Source organism: Spermophilus citellus (genome assembly GCF_964194105.1).
Source record: "Spermophilus citellus genome assembly, chromosome: 7".
Taxonomy (NCBI): Eukaryota; Metazoa; Chordata; class Mammalia; order Rodentia; family Sciuridae; genus Spermophilus; species Spermophilus citellus.
In genome coordinates this window covers 67521512-67547152 of record NC_138188.1, presented here as the reverse complement: position 1 = coordinate 67547152, position 25641 = coordinate 67521512, and the positions used below count along the sequence as shown (strand labels likewise).

The following is a 25641-nucleotide window of genomic DNA, read 5'->3' as shown; positions in this document are numbered from 1 at the left end:
CTCATATCTCAAGTCCTTGGCATTGACTCTTATGCCACACTGACCCAGCCTACAGTCTGACGCACACACTCCCAGACTAGGGTTCTGATGACGTGTCAGCAAGCAGTTCTCATAAGCAGAAAAATGTCATGATCTCTTTTTACCAGTACTCCGTAATAATTTTTAAAGCACTTAGTGTCTAAAACTGTATTAAGAACTCATCACAGTCCTCTAAAATCGGTGCCATTAATTACCCCCCTTTTGTACATAAATAAAGAAGATAAAGCTTGGAGATTAATTACCATGCCACAGGGCACACAGTTACAAGTGGCAGAGCTGGGACTAAACCTAGGTCTGCAAAGTCCCAACTAGTACATTATTTTGCTTCTAAGTTTGGCACATTTGTGAAGATGAACTCTAACCTAGTTAGACTCAGAATTCAATTTAGTCAAATGAGGGAAAAACATATAAAAGTTTCAACTCAATAAAATTGAAGGTTACATATATACCAGAAACAAACCATATCATCACTTATACCTGCTATTTAAAGGAATGACATGAATTTTACCAACATGGGTTCTGATGTCATCTAAATGCTGCTCTGATCAGCTCCCAAGAAAGCAAAAAGGCAGAGAAAATAATATGGGTTTACAGAGCTAAGTACTACATATGGTAGAAACTAATCAAAATTCTGCCCTCAAACTTCTGGTGCACATTCATTTAAAAAGAAAATGCAAAGCTTCTTCTTCTTTGTGTGTGTGTGTGTGTGTGTGTGTGTGTGTGTGTGTGTTGTTTGCCTTTTTATATTTAAGAGAAAATGTGAAGCTTCAAGTATGATTTTTTTTTAATGGGTTAAGACTTTTCAAACTGACATGACAAAAATATCTCATCCTGCCTGTTGAGAGAATCATGCAGTTAACATCTTTAAAGCATTCCAGATTGTAACAAAAAAATACGAGGGGGGTGGGACAAAAGGCCAAAGACAGGAGATGTGATGTAACTTAATAAAGACCATCACAAGCCCTATTCATTAACAACAATTTGGGCCACCACAGTTCTCTTTGCGGAGCTGCCAAATTTGCTGCTTACCAGTAAAATTAACATCCTAGTAAGAAGGAGAGGGGAATTGGCACACTGTGGTCTTACATAAAAATACTCAGTTTGATTTCTCCAGCCCTGGGCCTCAGATCATACGGACCAAGTTGGAAACCACACTCCTTATGAAAACAAACTTCTGACCCCCAAACAACCTCCTTTTCCAGCTTATGTAAAGATCCAAGACCTCAAAGTCTGCTCAGCCCTCACCAGAAGAGGCCTCCAAGATGAACCTGGCGGTCTCCATTTGAAACGAAAGTGACAGTGTTAATTGCCCAGTGTCCTGCCAAGAAGATCATCTCCTGCATTCTGATCCAGGGGTCCACATTGTCCTTTTAAAAATTAAAAGTTACTTGGGTTTGTTTGGACTATTTTCACTTTTCAGACTGTACTTGGCAGCAGGATGGGTGAATTCCACTCTCTGAGCTCATTTTTAATATTTTTTCGTGTTCTCTTAATATTTTTGCCATGCGCAGGATCTACAGGCAGCTGTAGACAATGAACACACAAGATTTGTTATTAACTAAAGCCTTACCGATGAAGCAATACTGAAACCCCATGTAGAAAGTACAGTTTCAAATGCAGTGAAGTGCACACACTCGGAGGGGAAAAGAGCCCAACCCTGTCCACGATCAGATCCAAACCGTCTCTAGTCTTTGAAACATCCTGCCTGAGCATGCCTAGGAGGGTATGTGCTCAAGAGAAGGAAAAGCTTGGAAGTCAAAGAAGAAATCAGTCACTGGTGAAGTATGAAAGCTCACTAACTACCCTACTTTAGCAGAGAAGCACCCACATTATCTTTTTACAGAGAGCCAAGACCAAAAGAAATTTGAAAGGAAAATCTGCTTTAACTCCCAACATTCCAGACCTTATTAACATCAGACACATAATTGCAAACACAGGAAGTCACTTTTGCTCTGCACAGGAGGATGCAAGCAATGCCTGCACAGAGCCCACACCTACAGCAAAAACAGATTCCAAGGCCCAACAAATGTTCATAATTCCAGACTTTCAGAAGCAAAAATACCATCACAAACCTTAGCAAAATAATTCTTCTAATGATGAATAATTACTATGAATAAACTTTCAGGCTAATTTTGGCTAAGTAGATACTACTGTCTGATTCTGGTTTCTGAGCAGTGATTGCAAAATACAGGAAGAAAAATATGTCAGGGAAGATCACCTGGGAAATAATTAGAAAATAAAAACCTGCCAATCAGGACAACAGGGCTCAGAAGGTAATTTGTCATCTTTGAAGGAGAAAAGCACAAGAATAAAGTCCTCATGATGACATTCAGTGTCATAAACAGAAACCATGACTATATGTGTTGGAATGTGATCTAAAGAGTAACTGAATCTTTGGACTGTTAACAATTCCAAAGGTCAAATGCCACAAGTAAGTTGTATGTTCATTTTCTTCTATATTTGGAATTCTTACCATTTTGCCCAATTTCCCCCCACTGGCTCTATAAATTCTAGGTCTACTTATAAGCTGCTACCTTTGTGTTAGAACCCAGAAGGAACTCCCCCCCACCAGAACATGCCCCACACTGTCAGGAAGATGCTCCAGTCTCAAGCATTTTATTAACTGAATCCTCCCAACCCCCACCCCACTCACCACTTTTGCACCCCTGCTGTATAAAAACTTTATTAAAATTTCCTTAGTTAAAATTGCCTTGGCATTCCAAGAGCCTGTATTTCTCAAATGCTACTGTGCCAATCACCATTCAAGTGCCTGATAAAACACAGACCACAAGGCTCCACCTCCACAGGTCAGGAGAGACCATGTCTTCCCAACCTTTGGGAGGGTTCTAATGCTGTTGGCCTGAGGCTCTGAGTTGCTAGGGTCTAAGCTAGGGTGGTGGGATCGCTGGGAGAGCCTTATCTTTGGACTGTTAACAATTCCAAAGAGCAAATGTCACAAGTATGTTGTTTGTTCATTTTCTCTGCTGACAGAGCCAGTTCCCCTGCATAAATCACCAGCATTCCAATTCTTTCTGCTCAGGGTGTATATGCATGTGAATGTAAGATGGTGGTGGGGTGGAGGATACCGTATACTGCTGGAGATCTATATAAGATGGTCTGAAAAAAGAAAATCTGCTCTTGGGTAAGGTTTTAAAAATCACTAAGCCTAACTACCCATTCAGTTTTCTGAAAGGAAAACTAGGGCCCAGTGAAATAGTCTGTTCTATATCACACAGACCAAACCCAAGCTACTGAATCCTATAATCCTAGGATGTTTTAAAACTGTTCGCATCAAGTGTGAAAAAGGCATCCTTACACTTGGGCTGAGACCCAGGAATAAGGTGAAAGTCAGCAGTACCAACTGCACACATTACATAGTTTTATACACAAAAACATGGTTTGGAGACTCATGACTCCCCCTCCTCTTCCTTCCCCAGACCACTGCCCTTGTACACACACACCTCGTCCTCCCCACCTGTCCCCCCTCCTCATCAGTACTATTTTGGTTTTTCTGTTTTATTGGACAGTAGTTCTATATTAAAGCTTTTCTTTTTCACTCTAAATTCACACAATCTTTTTAAAACTATCCTACCAGATAACTTTACCTTCTGAAGACAGATGACAGCTTTGGCTGAAAATGAAGGTGCTTCAATCAGAATTCTGGACCCTGACTTGATGTATCCCACTGAGAAACCTCCTAACAGCGATTACTTTGGTTTTTACCAAGAATAAAATGGAAAGAATGAAACTTCCTTCTCAATAAGGAACAAGAGAAACTTCTTTTACTTTCTGTGATGAAAGGCCATATGATCATTTCAACTGGGCTTTGGCCACAGAGCAGGCTCAATGCCCAACTCTTGCACAATAATCAGCAGACAAGGACAAATTTGTCCATGCTTGTCCTTGAACATCAGTGGACTCGATGCTCACGCAACAATCTAAAAGCAAATGCTACAAGACAAAAGTGAAGCAAAAAATCTGGAATTATTTTCCCCTAAGTTATCTGCCATTATGATATCATAGGAGACAGGCTTCACCCCTGAGCTGATTCTTGAAGGACTGAGTTGGAATTTGCTAGGTAGAGGAACTGAATGAACAGGCCAAGAAACGATTATGAGGCACATTCATGGGATGGGGCAAACCATAGGGTGTCTGGTGGCAAAATCTAAAGTACCACAAGGCCTGAAAGAACAATGGTCAGGCATTTTAGACTGTGCTCCGGAGACAATGGGGAGTGCCAGAGAGGTTCTTAAGGAGGGGAACAACCGCACATTCAGATCTGACTTAGCTACTTTCATGACACAGGATAGGATGGAGAGGGAAGAGAATAAACACACATCTGAAAACATGAGGTGTTCCTTCTGGGAAGTCTCCTATAAATCAGATGGAGGAAAGGACTCTTAGCTGGATTTATGAGGAATACATGGAGACACCAAGGACAGGATCCATGGAAAGTCAGGCCTAGGAGGCTACGCCCAAGTTCCCTCATTCAGACCTGTGTCCCACAACATACAAGGCCATGAGCAACATAATGGACTCTGAGAACAACAGGTGCTTTACTGTTTGTCTTCGCCTTCTCTGATTCGTATTCTCTTCTTTGCTTTGACAGCACGAAGGCTCAAAACCAAATGTATGGCCCACATCAAACAACTCTACAGTACTCTTTTATATTCAACCTTACTCATGACTTCATCTCTCTTGTCCTCAATTTCCTCTAATGCTTACTTATTACTTTCAATAGCCTTTTGCTTTCTTTTTTTCTTTCTTTTAAGAGTTTTAGGTTCACAGCAAAGGTGAATGGCAGGTCCAGAGTTGCCAATACACCCTGCCCCGCCCTTATGCACAGCCTGCCCCACCTATCAACATCCCCTACCAGAGGGTACATACATTATAACTGATAAACTCACATTGGCACATCACTTTCACCCAAAGTCCAGGTTACATTGCATTTACAGTTGGTGCTTTTCATTCTATAAATTTGGATATGTAATGGCATGTATCTACCATTCCACTATCATATAGAACAGTTGCATGATCCTAAAACTCCTCTGTCCTCTAGCTACTCATCCCTCCCCCCCACAAAAAAAAATCCAGTAACCACTTATCCTTTTGCTGTCTCCAGAGTTTTGCCTTTTCCAGAATGTCATATAAATGGAATCCTACAGGAGGTAGCCTTTTCAGATTGGCTTCTTACTCTAAATAATATGAATTTAGATTACCCCATATCTTTTCATAGTTTGTGGGCTCATTTCTTTTTAGCAGTGAATAATATTCCAACATCTGGATGTCCCACATCTTCATTTATCCATTTACCTACTAAAGGGCATCCTTTGTTGCTTCCAAGTTTGGGCAATTATGAATAAAAGTAAATATAAACACTTGCAAGTTTTTGTGCAGACGTAAGTTTTAAATTCATTTAAGTAAACATATTTTTTATCTAACATATAAACACCCTCAGATCTTTGCTGAAGTGAGGTGCAGTGCATAAAGTAATATAGCCCAACTGATTCTTTCCCTTATGGTAAAGAGCAGCACTTCAAGTGATTTTGAGAAGGCAAATAATATAATGCTAAAAGGAGCAAGAGATAAAAGTTCAGCCTGAGCTTGTTCCACTTTTCATTGTAAACATGCTCCCAGAAACCCACAGCAAACATGATCTTGATATTGCCCAACAAAATCACATGCTTTCTACACAACTGCAAAGATCTTAGGATGCTCAAAATAATTATACGCTGTTTCTCACATGTAAGGTAAAAACGCCAAAGTGCTTGTAAACATATTGATGTGTGTCAGCAAATACTTCAGTATAGATTTCAATGCAGTTTCAACTCAGTTCTTCACTTACAACTGTGAGCCTATTAAAACATACAGCAGCTAACACATTTAAGTATATAAATTATGAAATAACTACACATAAAAGAAAGGCATTTGCATTTTCCAAAGTTATTCCATAATGCATTAATTACTGTACTACTTTTAGCCCTGAATCATCATATTTTCCTTCTGTTAGTCTCTTTTGTCTGTTGATTCTTAAATTTATTTTACCTGCTTCTGTTATACATATATAGACATCTAACAAATCTTTTTTGGTACACAGCAGGACAAAAATTATTAAAGAACAAATCATGTAATCAAAGCATTTCAAATTTCCTAAGCTCTCTGGATAACTTATACATTCTTTTCTACTTTTCTTTAGGCAAAAATTTCTCCTTAGGACAACACATTCTGAATTGTTTTGTGTGGATTCTCTTCTATGCCATGATTAAGCTGGGACATTGCTAATAAACTATTCATTAAATACTTGAATCAAGATATCACTTTAGCTGGGTGCGGTGGCACCCACACATGTAATCACAGCAGCTTGGGAGGCTGAGGCAAGAGGATGGTGAACTCAAATCCAGCCTCAACAAAAATGAGATGCTAAGCAACTTAGTGAGACCCTGTCTCTAAATAAAATACAAAAAAGGACTGGAGATATGGCTCGGTGGTCAAGAGCCCCTGAGTTCAATCTCTAGTACTCCTCTCAAAAAAAGGATCACTTTACACTTCATAAAAGTGTACAAATATAATATTCTTCATAGAACTAGGAAAAAATAATTCTAAAATTCATTTGGAAGAATCAGTATCCAGAATAGCCAAAGCAATCTGGAACAAAAAGACCAATCAATGTAGGAGGCATCACAATACCTAATCTCAAATTACACTACAGAACTATGGGAATAAAACCAGCATGGTATTGGCATCAAAATCAACATGAAGACCAGTGCAACAGAATAGAAGTCAAAGAACAAAATTCACATACTTAGTCATGTGATACTGACAAAGGTACCAAAACTATGTTGGAGAAAAGATAGTCTTTTGAAGAAATGTGCTGGAAAAGGAGATATTCATATGTAGAAGGATAAAACCAAATCCCGATCTCTCACAATGCAAAAAAGTCCAATCAAAATGGATCAGACTGAGGAATTAGACCAGAAACTCTGCTAGTGCCTGAAGAAATATAGGGTGAACACTCATATTGGAACAGACACCAACTTCCCTAACAAGACCCCCAAAGCTCAAGAAATAAAACCAAGAATCATCTCACTCCAATCAGATGGCAATTATCAAGAATACAAATAATAATAAATCCTTGCAAGGATGTGGAGAATAGGACCACTCATTCACTGTTGGTGGGATTGAAAATTAGTATAACCACTCTGGAAAACAGTATGGAGATTCTTCAAAAAACTAGGACTGGAACCACCATATGACCCAGCTATCCTACTTCTTGTTATTTATCCAAAAGAACTAAAATCAGCATAGTGTAGTGATACAGTTAATTCAAAGTTTATAACACCACAGTTCATAATAGCCAAGTTATGGAACCAGTCCAGATGTCCATCAAAAGATAAATGGATTAAAAGAATAAAATATGGCATCTGTCATTAAATGGATGGAACTAGAGAACATCATGCTATGTGAACTAAGTTGGACTCAAAATCTTTTTTAAGAGTGCAATAATGTTTTCTCTCATATGTGGGAACTAGACTAAAGTCAAGGGAAAAAATAGTGAGGCGGTCACTCAAAAACCATAATAGGGCAGACCAATGGAGTAGAGGAGACTAAGAAGAAAGGAGGAGGAAAGGGAATAGACAGGAAAGGCAGAAAGAATCTGACAAAATTATACTACGCAAATGTGTGTGTGTATGGATATGTGCGCACACCAAGGTGAATTCTACCTCAGTGGTAAAGTACTTGCCTAGCATGTGTGATGCCCTGGTTCGATCTTCAGCATCACACAAAAATAAATAAATGAAACAAAGGTGTTGTGTCCACTAAAACAAAAAAAATTAAAATAAATAAATAAGTAAGTGAAGGGAAGACCAATAGAGGAAGGGGAATAAAAGAAAGGAGGAGGAGAGTGGGAAAGGTGGAGGGAGGGGACTGGGGATTGAAATGAAGTAAAATTAAATTCCATGCATGGACAATTTTTGTCAAAAACGAGCCCAACTATTTGTATAACTCTAAAGCACTAATAAATTACAAGTATTGATATTAATCAAAATGTAAAATACTTCTAAAAATAAACTAATTCCAAACTCAGAAACTGTAGTATCATTTCACTAAAATTATTCTAATGCCAAGCACAATGGTACATGCCTATAATCCCAGCTATTTGGGAGGCTGAGGTAGGAAGATCACTTCAGCCCAGAAATTCAAGTCAAGTGTGGGCAAAATAGTGATACCCCTGCCTCGCCCCCCCCCAAAAAAAACCATATTTTATATGTCAGACACAGCACTTTCCTTAAGATATATTTAAAATACTCTTGCAACTTTGCAACTTAAGTATCTTTCATAGGATACTTGTTTATATTTTATTACATAGTAATACATAACTGCATAAAATATGGAAGATACGTAAAGCAATAAAGAACAACAAAAAAAGAATCCATAATAAATTCACATTTCACTATAGTTACTATTCCTCTACCTCGTGCTACAATTCACTCATTATAAATAACCTGGGAGGAAATGTAATGGCAGTGTTTGGTTATACAGAGTTTTCCTCTCCCCGTCAGAGTCCTGTCTTTCTTAGACAAGTCAACAGACTCAACAACTTCCATCCTTTTCATTTACAACCACATTCTCAGACACATTCCCTGTTTCTACGCTGATAAGCAATAAGGAGTCAATGACTTCAGTGAGTGCCACAATCAATCCATGTCCTGTCTGACAATTGTTCACATCTTTGTTTTCTAGTCATTTGATCTGAGGACTCACATACTTTTGAAAATATTACCTTCTTTTGCTTTATCTAAGTTACTTCTGCTATATGCCTTTATAAGAAGTCAACTTTTTGCTCCTGTGGCATCAAATATTCAAATCTTACCTGAACACTTCATTAAAAATACATATACCTTTCTCTCCCATTCTACCAATCTAGCCCATAAAATTAATCTAACCAAAACACAAGCCTTTCTGAGCTGATATCTCTCTATCTGAATGTGCTAAGCTGATCCATCCATTTTATTCTTGTTCTATGAATACTTCACTCAGGATGCCAAAGGTGGCACTGAACAGTATCTGATGCCTACAACTGTATAGATATATATATTCCTGTTATGTGATGACAGACTCCTCTAAAGCATGGAAATAATATCTGGTTTTACAAGACATAATTATTTTGAGATCTAAAATAGCCCCATATTTGGATTTCTTCCATATCTGTCTAGTTACAATGAAACAATACAAGTAGGCTAATGTGAAAATGCAGATAATTGTTACTGAGAAATAAGTAAAAAGTTACATGGCACATATTCTGAAAAAGTAATATTAATGCCCAATGCAGTGGCACATACTTACAACCCCAGCTGCTTGGGAAGCTGAGGAAGGAGGATTGCAAATTTGAGGCTAGCCTGGGCAACTTAGTAAGATCCTATCTCAAAAGAAAAAAAGGGCTGTTTATGTAGCTCAAAGTAGAGTACTTGCCTAGTGTGCATGAGGCCCTGGGTTTGACCCCTGGGACCGCAAAAAATAAAATAAAATAGTCTATTCTTACTAAAAAACAAATCAGAGAGGACTACACCAAATCATCCACACCAGAAAAACCAACCACCATGAAATAATGCTCTTTAGGTCAAAGATGACTCCTTTGGGATGATTTATTCCTCATGGCTGTGGTCATATTACCTTGCAAGTCTGAATCATTTGACTTTGGACTGCTCCTTGCTCGCCGTTCTGTTTTCTTGATTCCTGGCCCGCCACCGCTGCCGCCTCCCCCTCCTCCGCCGCCTCCACCACTGTGACCCTTCCCGTAGCCATTGTATACTGTTGTGCAGTTGCTTTTGTAGATGGATGAAGGAGGGCTATTGAGGCGGTTCTGGCGGTCAATCTGGCGGTCCTTCAGTTTTTTGTGCGGAGGTTTGCTGTACTGGTCTTCTCGGGTAATGTAGCTTGACATTCCATAGAGTGGTATAATTTCTAAAATGGATGGGTGTGACAAATGCAAGCTCAGCCCATATTTTCAATAATAAATGATTAAAAGGTCAAATGACCTGATCCCTGAAGAAGTCTAAAGTACATTTTTATAAAAAATGTTTTAAGAAAATGCTATATACATTGTACATGTTTAAAACATTCCTGTTTGTTTCTAACGAATCAATAAATAATCAATTACTAATGACCACATGGCATGTTTAGCTAGGCACAGTGTCTCATGCCTGTAATCCCAGCATTTTAGGAGGCTGAGACAAGAGGATTGCAAGTTTGAGGCTGGCCTCAGCAATTTAGGGAAGATCTAGGAAATTTAGTGAGACCATGTCTCAAAATAAAAGACAAAAAGAGATGAGGGTTCTTCTCCAAGTTAAAAAACAACAACAACAACAAAAAAAAAACACCAAAAGACACACACAAAAAAAAACACAAAAAGACCATATGACATGTTTAGAAATTTTCCATAAACTATGGAGACAAACAAAAAAGACAAAGTTGTCCTCAAAGAGTTTGTATTCTAGTTAAATTTATAATTCAGTTTTATTTGCCTGTCAAAATGGTTTTAACAGTTGCAATTCATGAAAAGGATAGACAAACTACCCTTTGAAAAACGTGTAGTCAGAATCAAGATATCTAAATGAATATTTATCCTTATAGACAGAATAGTATTACTACTGGAAGGTACACAGCAACCAGAATATAAGGAGTTATTTGCAGCATTCAGAAAAGCCAAAATTGAAGAAAACTGCTAAAATAATACAATGAGATATTGCCATTAAAAACAAAACAAAAAATGGAATCAGGACAAAGTTCAAGCACAAAGCGTGAGGCAAAGATAAGCCATCTTGGCCATCTGGTGCCAGGGAGGTGTGGTCTTAAACTGCTCTTCTGCAGTAATCCAAGGCAAAGCAGAAGTGGGTTGCTCCCTGACTTCATTATGTGTATTTTTAAGTGGCTCAAAAAGAAAATGGGAATCTGCAATATAATCTTAGGATCTTAGATATTTATCTTAAATCTATATTTTTAAATCAATGTGAAATTATCTTTAGGCATCAACAGAAACAACAATGGAGCTGGGCATGGCAGCACATGCCTTTAATTCTAGTAACTGGAAGCTGAGGCAGGAGGATATCAAGTTTGAGGCCAAGCTGGGCAACTGAATGAGACCCTGTCTCAAAATAAAAAATAAAAGGGGCTGGAGATGTAGTTCAGTGATAAAGCACCCCAGGATCCAATCTTTACTTTCAAAATAAAGGACAGTGTGTAACAAAGACACTGGGTCTTACATCTTTATAAGAAAAAAGAGCCTCTCATAAAGTATCCACATAAACCACCATCCAACCCTGAACACTTCTGCAAGTAAAAAGGAAGAACTCCTCATACCCTTCAACTGGGACTTGCCCCAGGAATATATGGATACCCTGTCTAATTTAACAACTGATATTTCAATTGTTCCGTGGTAAAATTCTATTTTTTCTTTTCTTTTTGTTCACACAGTTAAAGGAAAAAATTTTTATATTGTCACAAGACAATCAATTTGCAGTAGAAAATGTGTAAGAACACACACAGACCTACATATATATTCAAATAAACTACACCAAAATACACCAGATGAATGATAAACATTTTTAAATACTACAATGCATCCCACTTGAGATTCACAATATTCACCATGGACACATAATAATTTAAAACATGTTAACAACTTTCTACACTCTTATCACTTAGTAAATTAATGTTTAATTTGCCATTTTTAGGTATACACATCAAGAACTAAGAAAATACATAAATGACTTTTTAAAGGGACTTTGTTTCACTGCTGTCTTTAGTTCGACTAAGGAACTTTTACTTGTAAATTATTGCTGTTATTTTAATGAAATCAGAACAAAACACACCAAGAAAGGAACAGACTATGCAATTTTTGGTTTAATTCTAATAGTGATTTAAGTCACAGTATTACTCTGCCTAAAAATGCAAAGATTACTTATAATAACTAATCAAATACTACATAAATAGTTGGTAAACGGTATTATTTACAGTATAATGAAAAGAAAATAGTTTGTATATTTTCAGTGCTACTATAATTTTAATGTTTTTGATGCCAGGTTGGTTAAATCCATGGATGTGCAACTGTGTGAAAGGTTGAATATGCTTGTCAATTTTTAAAACTTAGAGGATTTTTATGTATTCTCATTCAAAATAAATATTCCTTTTTATGTTCAAAAGAGAAAAAAAAGGCAAAGGACACCATTTACAAAATGGCATTCTGCTAATAAGCTAAAATAAGGCAAGTCAGAAGAGCATGATCAAGGGGGAAAGTCAATAGCCAAGGTGCTTCCTAATGTTACCGCAGCTTGGATCCAGCTGGACAACTCTAACTCTCCAATATTTAATATTTACTGTGTCAAAACAGTGACTACGTTTTTTTAAAGTTAACTTAATTGTTTTTCTGTAAGTGTTTCTGTTTTATATGCCCACTCCCTGATGGGTTTGTTTATGTCACTAGGCAAAAAAGATCAAATTACTGAAAAAATTATTGATGCAGCTGGCACTACTGATTTTGTGTTTTGCTATCATTTTCTCACACCTTGATTTTTCTGAATTATGCTAAATTTCTGACTACCATAAAAATTTCTATCCCTAAATTACAACAGTACATTTCACCTGAAATACTCATCTCAAATTTTTCTTTCTATAATAAGAAAAAAAAAACTGGAATGTGAGATGAATATATAGGAAAAAAATTGAGAAGAGAACTGGTATTGATAGGAGAAAGCAAGATAACTTGTTCAAAAACTATACAATGTAACAAGTATTTCTCATCCAATTTACCTGAACCAAACTAATAGGTGTTTAAAGCCATAAAATGTTTCAATTCACAGAAGAAAATCATTTTGCAAAGTCTTAAAAGGTTAAAGTCTAATTTTTACCTCACTTATCTGGGTTCCATTTTGATAGAGAAGAGCTTAGACTAAAGCAACATCAAGACCAAAACTTTAAAAAGGCATCTCGGTAGCTCAGAGGCTCTTTTCATGGCAAGATAAGCATTTGCCTAACAACCAGAGAACTGTGGCTGCACTAATGGTTAGTCTCGAAATAAAAGCAAGTTCTGGCGGGCCACGTCAACAGCCGGGGAATTTACGAGTTCTGCCAAGACAGATCTTTGGGGGAAACCAAAAGGATATTGAGACTTCACAATCCTCTAACATTGGAAATAGGGCACAAAACACTTCAATTTCCCTTCTACTGCTAGCCCATACCAATGCCAAAGAAATACTGTGCCACAGTTCTGCCTCAGGCCATTCTTACATAAACACAGGAGAACAGGACACGGAAACATATGAGACAGATCACTGGTTCTTCTAAAGAAGTGGCTATTCCATTCCTTGGTCTTTGTGGGGTTGAAAAATTGGGAAAACTGTGGGAATGTGGGGAAATTGAGAGAAAGAAAGAGGGCTGCAACCCACAATATAATCATTCCAAGACACAATTCAGGACAATGGAAGCTGGGAATTTCCCATGAGCTGCAGACCAGATAGATAGCTTATGAGTGCTAAGTGTTGTAAACAGTTTCAGCAGCTCCTGGAGCCAGCAATAATCTACTCACCTTGCTCGCCATATATTGTCGGGGGAAGGTGATGCTGAGGAAAAAACTGAGGCGGCATGTCTCCAGGTCCAGTAACAGGTGGGTAGTAAGCCGTGTGCGAGTTATGAATGAAATGCGGATGGTGGGTCAGGTAGGGGGGCAGGTGGTGGGTTGGAGACATGGCTGAGGGGTAGCTTGGGGGATAACACTCGGGAGACTGGGGTGTCACCACCACCCGGCGGACTCCTGTACTGTCTTCAATCACCTAAAGAAAAAGCCAAAAGAGAAAATATAGTATACATTATTTGTTATGAACATATATGGAATTAATAATTTGTTCATTTTATTCTTCATTCTCCTATTCAAAAAAAAGTATGTTATATTCTGATTTTTGTAATTCATCTACTCATAATGAGATTTAAAATGAGTTCTAGCAGTGATAACATTTAACTATTAAAATGTGCAAAAACAAACTATCAACCATCTAATTCTGACTTACAAAACTTATCAAGGAGACCAACAGCTTGATAACAAATCTTGTTTGTTGGTTTTGGTGGTGCTGCGGATTGAACCAGGGCCTTGTGCATGCGAGGGAGGCACTCTACCAACTGGGCTATATCCCCAGTCCCACAAACATTTTTGTCATAAACTTTTCACCAGCTTCATTCTAAGACAAGTGAACATGTATGCTTAAATTGATTTTAGGAGTAATTCTGAATGTACTTATCAGGTCAATGGTTTTCTAAAAAGAGGCTTCTTTCTGGGTGTTAGGAGCATGTTTCCAGGGCTATGCTTCCAGATCTACCCAACAGCATTCTACCCCATTCCTGCTTTAATATGCAACATAAGGGCTTTAGGAAACAAAAGGAATATTAGTGTCACAAGCCACACAAGTGCCCTAAAAGACCATTTAATCTGGGGATTAAGGATGTGGATGAAATGAATGGATTCTGACCAATGAAAAAGTTGAGCAATCCCAAATCAGGATGGACACTTTTGCTCCCAAGTTGTCCAGAAGCTATAGTGAGTGCCGGGAAGGGCGGTACTGTGAAGGGCAAGTCTGATAAAGTGAGGTGATCAACACTCTATCCACACTTCCTCTGAATGTTTTTCAACTCACTCAAGGAAGGCGACTAAGGCAGTGTGAGACCAACACTTACTGCCTCTGTGGCCAGCATCATGCTAACTGTTCAAAGTGTAAACAATTTTGGTAAAACTCAAGAAAAGAAAGAGTAACTGCAACTGACACCATAATTAAAGGCAGAGCTGTGGGGTGTGTACATAGGAGGGCATGGGATGACAGAATCAGGAAAGGTTTCAAGGACCTCAAGAAATTGTAGGACTGAGACAGCTGAGAGAATGGCCCTCAGAATAGATCCCTGCAGAGTATACTTGGGGGGCAGAAGGTGTAGCTCAGTGGTAGAGGACTGCCTAAGATATCCAAGGGCCTAGGTTCAATGCCCAGTACTGCAAACATTAGAAACAGAATAAACTTGCAAGCCAAGAACAGGCCACTGAGGAGACACACCAATATCAATCCTTGAAGACAATCACTCTGACAAGAAGTTTGGTTTTTGTTTTTTCTTTCTGAAAATTGAGCCTGTATATTGAAATAAATTCCTCATTACACCTCAGGAGGTTGATTATAGGCCAAAATAAAATGACTTAATCATGCCTAACAACAACAATAAACTATACTTAGGCTCATTTTTTAAAATATTCCTTAAGCCAAATTGGCAAGTCTATCACTGTTTAGTCTATATTTTAGTGTACAAGTGATAAGTTTAGCTTGAATTAACAGCCATTCATTTTATCCTAAGAAAATAAAACTTTTCGTATTTTAACATAAAAGTTCTCACTATGTTAACATTTCCTCAGATAAAATAATATTAACTCCTTAAAATTTAGATTCTAAATCAAAGCTTACTCAAGACAACTTTTACTATGTTCTCTAATACATGTAACCTCTTCTGGGCCTTCACAAACTAATTATTTATGAATTAATTTATAAATGCATCTATAAATGCATAAATAAATGCATTTATAAATTAACTTATAAATGTACAGATGCTAATTTACCACAGCATATGAAATGTGTTTAAAGCATGACATTGGAAATTCTTATGCATGTATTGATAATTAACACAAAGTACCTTTTTTCTGTGTAAAATGTGAGTGGAAATATACTGTTTGGTAGAACATTCTGCATGATTTTAGTATAAATATGTTTTGTATTATTCTTACCATCTGATACAAACATGCATTATTCTAGTGTCTTTTTTTCCCCTTCTCTACCTTCCACTAGTTATTAAGAAAAATGTAATGTATATTCCGGATATTTCTCTTTCATAAGATCTTAATCCAATCCTAGAAGATCACAGAAGCAAAATATCTGTTTTCTACAGGCATACAATCTTTTTTATTTCAATAAATTAAGTGTCCAATAGTCAACCAGGCGCATAGACTTCACTGATGTAATAAAACAGAAACAGAGCTCACATTTACTATGAAGAAGATCTTCTTGTGCTTGTAAACAAAGGTAGTTAAAATGATAAAAATAAATTATTTACATAGTATCATATGATCTCTCCCTTCCTTTTCTTTCGTACCAGGGATCAAACCCAGGAGTGCTTAATCACTGAGCCACATCCCAGCCACCCCCCTCCTTTAAAAAAAAAAATTATTTGGAGACAAGATCTTGCTAAGTTGCTTATGAACTCATTAAGTTGCTGAGTCTAGCCTTGAACTTGAGATCCCCCTTCCTCAGCCTCCCAAGCCTCTGGGATTACAGGCATGCACCATTATGCTTATCTTATATAATTTCTGACTTACTGCAACAAAGTGCTTTTTTAAAAAAGCACTAAGAAAAAATAAAGTGCTTTGTCAAAAAGCACTAAGAAAAAATTACAATCAAGAGGAAAAAAAGAAACAAAAATGTGGAGCCATATGATTATCTTTTACTACTGTATTTTGTAAGAATACTTGTACTACTTAAAAAATTAATAAATGCCAATCTGAGGGATAAATTACCCTTCATACACACACTGAAAAGTTCCCAGTTAGAAAATTTAAGTAGCTTCTGAAACCACAAATTGCCTGCACACATAAAAAGTGTTTGACAGTCCCATTTCTAATTATCTTAAATTATTCCATGGTGTTTGTGAATGTACTCACACATGTACACACACAATGGGAAACTTTCAGAAACCTGCTCTTATCAAACTCTGACCTGTACAAAAAAGCCAAAAGTATGTATTAATATTTTGCTTACTGTTCTTCTATAACATAAATTGCAACGTATTTTAGTTATCAAATTCAGTAGTGAACTACGCCTAAGGAGATTTTGCTTTTGTTATGCAGGAGCAATCATAATGCACAAAAGAATAAGTGACTTAGAAAATAGTGGCAATAACATTTTCATAAAGATGGTTCATAACTAAATATATTATTGTATTTTAGAACTTAGACATCTGAAAGAGTTCAGTCCAAAAATCCTGAGGCAACAAGACTTCAGTGTTCTTAAATGACTATGGAAGAGACAGATTCATTTCCTTCTTGGATGAATGAAATTGTGACAATTTCCAGAGGCAGACAAATCACCTGTATTCAATTCAACAATTATTTCCTGACACTATGTGCTAAGCACTGAATAGTCAATGATGAAAAAAGTAGGTGCTAAGCAGTAAGACTCATCTACAGAGCCTGAGAAAAATAAAAAGAGAAAAATTAGACTAAGTCCTAGTAAGTCAGATGCAAGGCTCTGTGACTCAACAGAACCGTCACTCATGTACCTTCTCTGGAGAGGCATAGAACCTTGAAAAAGATCACTGAGCTAAGTTCTCAGACTGCCACCCATTATGGGACTGAATTGTGTCCCACTTACCCAAAAATTCATGTTGAAGTCCTGATGCTCAGTGCCTTAGAAAGTGCCTTTTGAAGAGTAATTAAGGTAAAATAAGGTCACAGGAATGAGCTCTCATCCAGTGTATGGCCACCATCTTTATAAGAGGAGATTAGACATACCAAGACAGGGGAAGACCATGTGAAGACACCAAAGAAACACAATCATCTACATGTATGGTGACAGGCCTTAGAAGAAACCAAACCTGCCCACCACCTCAACCTCAGACTTCCAGCCTCCAGAACTAAGAAAATTTATGTTGTGTAAGCCAGACCAAGCCTGTGGGATTCTGTTCTGGCAGCCCAGGCAAACTAATATACCACCTATCAGAGCCTCAGAGGATGAAGGCTGAATCCAAGGTTCTCCTAACAAGTTCTACAAGCCTTGCCTGCTTTTAAAAACAAAACACAACAACAAAAAACCATCTCTCTTTAAAAAAAGGGATGCACTTATCCTCCCTAATTCTCAAGCTAACCAAGAAAGTCAGCCTGATGGCAAGTAGCAGTGGTTTGATTCTTTATCATATCTTGTTCATTTCTGTAAGCATTTACTGAAAATCTTGTATAGTGGTCTTGCTATCCTTGGCCTAGATACTAGGATAAAACAGCTAGAGAAGAAAGCATGAAGGATAGACAAGGATAATCTTTGTCTTAACTCATACAATTATGATCAAGAGAACCAACAGAACAGCCTGGAAACAAGAGCAAGAGGGGACAGAAGAGGAGCCCTGTGGGATGGTAGCTGAGGGAGGAACTCATCTAACTTCCCTACCTACCTGAGAATGAGGCATTAACATCCCATTTTACATGAAGCAGAACTAAAGCAGAACAGCAGGATTAAAATGTCTGTTATAGAGCCAGGTTTTCACTCTGGTCTGTATACTCTTGTTTTCATTCTGTGTAGAATTATACAGAAGGTAGGGATGATGAGCAGTAAATACTAACAATCAACTGTTGAGAATTGGGGTATGTGAGCTATTAAGAGATGTGAAAGGATTCAGGAAACAGCCAATATTTATTGACTGCCTACTACTGTGCTTTAATACCCTCTACCTGAAAGGAGTCAGAACACGTTCAGTTCCTGGAACGGTGCCTGACACAAAATAATGGCAAAATCTTACCACCAATTATTAATATCAATGTTACCATCTCATTACATCCTTCCAAACAATCAGTGAGGCAAATACGGTTATATTTATCCCCATTTTAGAAGTAAAAAGAATGAAGCTCAGGGAAGTCAAGCTAACTTGCCTAAAAACAGAGCTTTCCGGAGGAAAAATAAATTTTGAGCCCAAGAATTAAAATCAATCTTGTAAAAAAGCATTTGTTCCAAGTGTCTTTTCTTAGCTAAAAGAGAAGGTAGTTCCCCTTTCTGAACTGGAATGTTCCACAGGAATTTTAATAAACTCCTTAGCTTCTGAAACTCTTTCCTTCAACTCTGATTGGGCTGCAAAAACCACAAGAATCAAAACAGAAGCTTAAAGGGCAGGAGGCAAAGACAAATTTTAAAAACCTGCCCTGGATTGGTCAGGGATGATCCAGGATGCAGGCACAGCAGCCTCTGCAGGTAGACACACATGAACCCACAAACATGGACACAGCATGCTGTGCAGCGCAGCCAGTCTGTGGGAGTAGCAAGGCACACAGCGTGAGCTGCCTGAACACAGAAAACTGGGACCATGTGAGTTTATGAAAATCAGCTAAGCTGCATTCCTAACTGCTGCCAATCTGTCTGAAGGGGGCTTCAGGCCCTTCCAGGAAGTGAAGATATCTTAGAAAACAGCCAGCATGCAAGCAGTGAGCAAAGAGAAGAAAAAGGTCAGTCAACTTAATACAGCTCCACGGCTGTCAGACAGGTAGGCAGCAAGTCCAATTGGATGGGTGCTCCTTTCCCACCCAGCACCTCTCTCCTGCAGCCTGGATCTGCTTCCCAATTCAAAGTCATGTCCCTCAAAAGCAACTGGGACCATAGAAGGCATTCAATAAATTCTGGTAAAATAAATAAATGAAAAAAAACTCCTCCCCCTAAAAAATTTAAAAAAAAATAATGTTAATCTACTTTAGATTTGACATGTGCCAATAATATTAACACATTCATTATCAAGTTTTGCCCTGTAACTCAGGTAAATAACTGGCATTCTACTCTAAAATTTCAGATAATCTTGGAGCTGGGATGTAGTTCAATGGTAGAACACCTTCCTGGCATGTTTGAAGTCCTTGGTGTGATCCCCAGCACTATTTAAAAAAAAATAAAATTTTGATACTCTGAGCCCAGCAAATTATATATTTGTCACAAATATTTATACAGAAAGACCACATATGTCTAGCATAAGATCTACTTTATTCCCATATAAGACTAAGCAGTTTATCCGTCACCAACCAAGAGTAAAAAAGCCACAGCTCTCACTTTCTCTATCTTCACTAACCGCCCCCACCCCTGCATTTCCTAATATGTGTAACAGTATACAAGAGGCAAAGAAAGGGTGTTCTTCATGTTGGATAGAGATTTGAAAAATGAGGACTACAGCTTCCCTAGCCAACTGATTCCTTTCTACTACTGTGGATCAAACTTCCACCACCATCACCTCAGACCTATAAAAAGAGGGGAAAATTAGAATAAAAGCATGTTCACAAAGCAGCAAAACAGTTGTAGGAGCAAACAGTCAAGCGTTTTATTTTACAGATGAAGTTCAAGTTATTTGGATTAAAATGGTCTTACCCTCATCTCCTGACAAGAATTTGTCTTTGTTTTTTATTTGTTCTTTATAGTTTTACATGATAGTAGAATATATTTTGACATATACAAACATGGAGTATAACTTGCCATTCTTGTAGTTGTACATGATGTGGAGTTTCACTGGTTGTGTATTCATATATGAACAGAGGAAAGTTATGTCTGATTCATTCTATTCCCTGCCCCCTATTCCTTCCCTTCATTCCCCTTTGTCTAATCCAATAAACTTCTATTCTTTACCCCTCACCCCCCACACACATACTTTTCTGTCTTTTAAAATTTAATGGTTAAGGGATGGGATTGTTGGCTAAGTGGTAGAGCACTTGCCTAGCATGTGAAGCACTAGGTTCGATTCTCAGTTCCACGTTAAAAAATATATATTGTGTCCAAGTACAGGTAAAAATATTTTTAAAAGGGTTCAAGTTGTTAAAACTGTGAAATGGTTAACACTAATGAGATAATATTTTGTCTTTCAAATGTCTCATTATCATTCATTCATCGAGAGGATAAACCCTCTAAGTTTAGGACCACTTTCTTTTGCCACAGGACATGCTTATATTTGTACCCAAATGGCAAGACAACTGATTGGTGATGTTTGTAGGTTTGTAAAAGCCCTTTCATAATAATAAAGGATTATCTAGTAGAGCAGCTACAGGTTGATTATACATACTCTCTCCTGAATCAAGAAGAGAAAGTTTCTTCAAAGCTTCTATTACTTTTCTCAAGCAGTTCTTGCTTATGGTTAAGTCAAAACATCCAATCTTCATAGGTAATTGAAGCTAAGGTTTTAGGCAATTAGTTGATTTATGAATGACAGAAGGTCCCAAAACTTTTAAAGTACACACTCATACAATACGAACAAAGCTTTAAACTTCTCATTGGTGCTTAATTTTCAACCCACACACCTCCAGGTAATGGCTAAGGTATGTACTGAGGGTGGAATGGTGACACAATGGAGTGTCACCAGCAGAAAGCTCTGTGATGCTGAAGAGAGGGAAGCACAAGCATATACCCTCAATCCTTCTGGACATGAATCTCATACACAGGCTTATTTCAGAGATGATGAGGATGAGGAGACACCCCCTAAATGGTGATCCCTCCTCTTTTGGCTTTACACATGCAAACACACTTACCCACTTAGAAAAAGGCTGAGCTTCTATTCTTACTCATGTTAAGTTTTTAATCTGGCAAAAGGACAACTAGGGCACATAAGTGAAATCACCTCCTAGCACTCTACTAGACACATCTGACTCTTTCCAGGTGCTATTATCCATAGATTATTCCAGGATTCCTAATTAAAATCTCCAAGGGCTGGAGGGGGGAGCATGCTATCTCTTTGGCCCACTACTTCAGAGAATTATATAATAGAATAGTTGAGTGGTTAATATAGTCAGTTACTAAGATATTCCCAATAAATAAGGAAGCCCAGCAAAGACACACCTTATGACGGTGCAGACCCCCAGCTGGCTAGCACAAGCTCCTCTTTTACCAGCTGTCCAGACTACAGGATCCCGTGGGGAGAGACACACAGACATAGACACACCAGTTGAGGGTCAAGCCTTCTCAAGATAATGCAGAGAACCAAGAGACCTCTTCTCAAAGTAGGAACTTAAGAAAAATGTAGCACTAAAAACAAAATAGCAAATCAATCAATTTGGTATGAGAATCAAAGGTGGCAGGCAATAACAACTCCTACAATTTATACATCATTTTAATAGTTTATATAGTGTTTGACATAGAACCTAATTAATATTAATAACTCAGATGACTTCTAACATGGTAACATCATAGTCCTAAAGTCTAGATGAAGACTCTTCAGGAGTGATTAACCTAAGGTCAGTTAAGTGGGTGAAAACTTTCACAGTGAGTGGAAATACCACACTATTTCTATCATACTTTACTGCATAACGTGCACCTGAATATGAAAAACAACAAAAAGGCAAATTAGAAGATCAAAAATCAAACCCAATCTTTCAAACACGTGGCATATTAGAACACTGGACAAGTGGTACACTTGAAACGGAGATCCTAATGATCAGGACACACACTGGACAAGTAGAAAAAAATTGCAATCACAATTTCAATCAACAATAAAACAGGCAAAATAATAACAATAATTTTAAAACAGGGCAATTATTTCTGACTAACTGGAAATGCTGTTTAAAAGGAACAGAATACCTGTCAGGTGACGAAGAGCAAGCAGAGATCTAATGGTTTAACTTGTGCCCAACTAAGTTGTCTTTGAGATATGAACAGTGGGAACCTGCAGTACCTCTCCATTAATCAGCACACAAGGGTTGGCCAATCACATCTTTTCAGTCCAGCTTCTCAGGCACACTCATATCCTTGGCAACTAGGCTGATTACTCAAGGGATACCAATACAAGGCACAGAGCCTTCCATAGTTGACCCACAAGGCAACCAACATAGTCCTCAGTACATTATCTACACATCTTCAGGGAATATGTTATCTTTCAAGATTTTAACAGCTATCAGGCAGTTTTTTTTTTTAATTTTTTTCAGAATGTTTTGTTTGATAATTTCCTCATCATGCAGACTCTTTTTTTTTTTTTTTAAAGAGAGAGTGAGAGAGGAGAGAGAGAGAGAATCTTTCTTAATATTTATTTTTTAGTTCTTGGCGGACACAACATCCTTGTTGGTATGTGGTGCTGAGGACCGAACCCGGGCCGCACGCATGCCAGGCAAGCGCGCTACCGCTTGAGCCACATCCCCAGCCCCCTATCAGGCAGTTTTGATAATCTCTCCCAGAGAAGGACAAAGCTGTACCGTTCAAGAAACTGAGGAAAAGACAAGGCTGAGAGATTTGATCAAGATTACCTAATAAGCACATAGTAAAACCTAAGTCTAGAACACTTTGAAACTCATGCGTTTTCTATTCCTGCACTATCCCACTCTGATGAAGAGACTAGGTACAAGGCATCAGGAAATCAACAAATAGGGCCGTGCCTTTCCCAGGGACAGGCAGCACCACGGTTCTCTGTTTCAAGTGTACCACTATTTCACCAACTGGGGCCCTGACTAGATTAGATAGTCTTAAACGGGTCCATGGAATCCTAGCTCTCGAGGGTAAGAAGGACTGAATGGGCAGAACAGCATGAATAGAGCAGAATCACCTAATTTTAGATTAGAAAATAACCTCAGATATCCTCAAATGTTTCCCTTTTCTCTCCTCTCTCCATACGATAAAAACGACTCCAGCTAGCCAGCTAAAATTTGATAAATGCCTATGGTGAGCTGGGCACCCTTCAAGGAACTGGAGATCCTAATGATCAGGACACACAAATTCCCTGCTCTTGCATAAGACAGATAATGACTGAGTAAACCAACAAGTGATACACACAAATAACTTAATATTCCCCATAGAGCCCCACTGGAGCCCATGTTTCCTCCTGCTAATCCTGTGTTCTAATATGTCACAATGCCAGGATCTTAAAAACAAAGGAGAGAAATACAAGAGAAAATGTTGAGCAGGGAGACAGGAGAAGGCACAAAAAGGAGAAACTTGCATAATACTTGGAATGGAGGGGATATTCTTAGGACATTTCTTTAATTTAGCACTGCCAACCCTGTCTGTAATCACTTCTCAGACAAATGGAAAATAAAATTGTTGCAAATCCACTGATAATGCTCTTTTCTACAGACCCCTCCCTTGTCCCCACCAACATCACACTGTACACTGTGGAACATTTTCCTAACTTCCTATAGAAAAAAACAATTCCTTCAAAGGACTGAAAGTCTTGAAAGAGAATCTAATTTTCTTAGTGCTGGCAGTCAAGTGGATTTGATTCTCAGTTTGTCAGGGCACAGGGCAAGGACCACCCCCCTTTCTACTCCTGTCACAATGTTGAAGCTGGAACAAGGTGTTGCTCTTGTCACAGCCTGCAATTGCAAAGGGGAGCAGTTGAGTTTGATGCTTTAGCTTAGCTGATGTGGCTGAGCAAACTGGGGACAGCACTGCATGACTTTCATCTAGCAGGCTCCGTTATTTCTCCACAGGAGCTTCTGCTTTCCAGCCAACTCTTCAAACTCTCTCTACTGGAGAATAACCAATTAAATCACATTTGAAATGCATTTTTTTCAATATACATATCTTGTCTCTCCATGGCCAAGAGAAACAGAATTTCAACAGGTACTGACCTCCCAAACAATGGATTGAGGTAAAAAGTGTACCTCTCTTGCAGCAAGAAAAATACTTATTTTGACTGTTCTCCAAAGTTTTGGGGTTACATCAGTTAATCTGAAAAAAGAAGAATGACTTCCCAAATGGCAGATCATTAACTTGGATATTCTACCTTTTCTTTTCAGATGCTTTTTTAATCTTTGAAGCTTTTCCTATAGAATTGGAAAAATGTACCATAAATTACTATGAAATCATGGAAAATAAAATTCAGTGCATCTGCTTAAGAAATTTTTACATATAAATTATTCAGAGAGTTAATGATGGAGGTGGGGAGAACCACAATAACCATGGCCAATGTACAATGAAAAGGAAAAATTTGCTTCATGCCATGTGATATATTTTTAGGAAGGCAAGCCCCTGCCAAACTTACACTGGATTTGTTGTAACATAGTCTTTTTTATTATAATACCTCTTACTGAACCCATACCACACTTCTCTTAATTTTTACTTCTTCCACATCAAGAAGATATTCACATATATAGAAAAAGAACTGTAAAAGTCCCACAGGAGGGGCGAAGGTGGAACCTGAAGCAAGTCCTTCCAAGTACAGCCATGTTCTTCCCAGCTGGCCTACTAGTCCTGTTCACTTGCAGTTTCCACCCCAATCACACTCCAAATGCGTTTACATGGCGGAGATGATGACTGTGACATAGTCAACTACATCCAGGCTTACCTAATTCTATTCCCTCATAGACGAAAAAAATCACCCTCTATTTTTCTCTCAAGCTTAAAAGGTCAAGTTAGTTTTTCCTTGAACCTTCCCCAACCTCCCAATCCAACAAAAATAAAGCACGAAACACATTCACACTCAACATAGAAAGACCACTGAATCCAAAGAGAAAGATTCCTCTTCTCCTGCCCCAAGTTGGGGGTACCTTTAAGAACTATGGTTCAGTTCTTTTGTCATAAGAAACAAAGACTGCAGTTACCTTGCAACTCTATTAAACTCTAGGAGATTGTCTTAAAGTAGGTTTATCTGCTCTTATTGACATTAAGATTTTGTCAAATTTATTTGACAAAAGGGCTTTAGTTACTTAAATTTGCTATTATCAAGAATTTTTCCATTGGCTTAGTTACCAACATCTTTAATTGTTCACTTGCCTCCCTCTTAATTTTCTTCAATGACAGACCATCCCATTCATGATAGCTGCTGTCTGAGTATTAGAGATAAGCAGGCACACCACACACCCACACTGCCAGAAAGTAA

The 25641-nt window shown here is 38.0% G+C and overlaps 1 protein-coding gene across 3 annotated transcripts in view; it reads right to left on the bottom strand.

Annotated features, from left to right (window-relative positions):
- The window catches only part of FNDC3B (fibronectin type III domain containing 3B), a 325384-nt gene that overhangs the window by 129012 nt on the left and 170731 nt on the right, over positions 1–25641 (bottom strand). For all 3 annotated transcript variants that reach the window (XM_081302600.1, XM_081302599.1, XM_081302601.1), the window contains exons 5-6: positions 13622–13865; positions 9712–10002 (exon numbers count right to left, since the gene is read on the bottom strand). In XM_081302600.1, coding sequence (XP_081158726.1) covers positions 9712–10002; positions 13622–13865 — 535 coding nt within the window. The remainder of the gene's footprint in view (positions 1–9711; positions 10003–13621; positions 13866–25641) is intronic.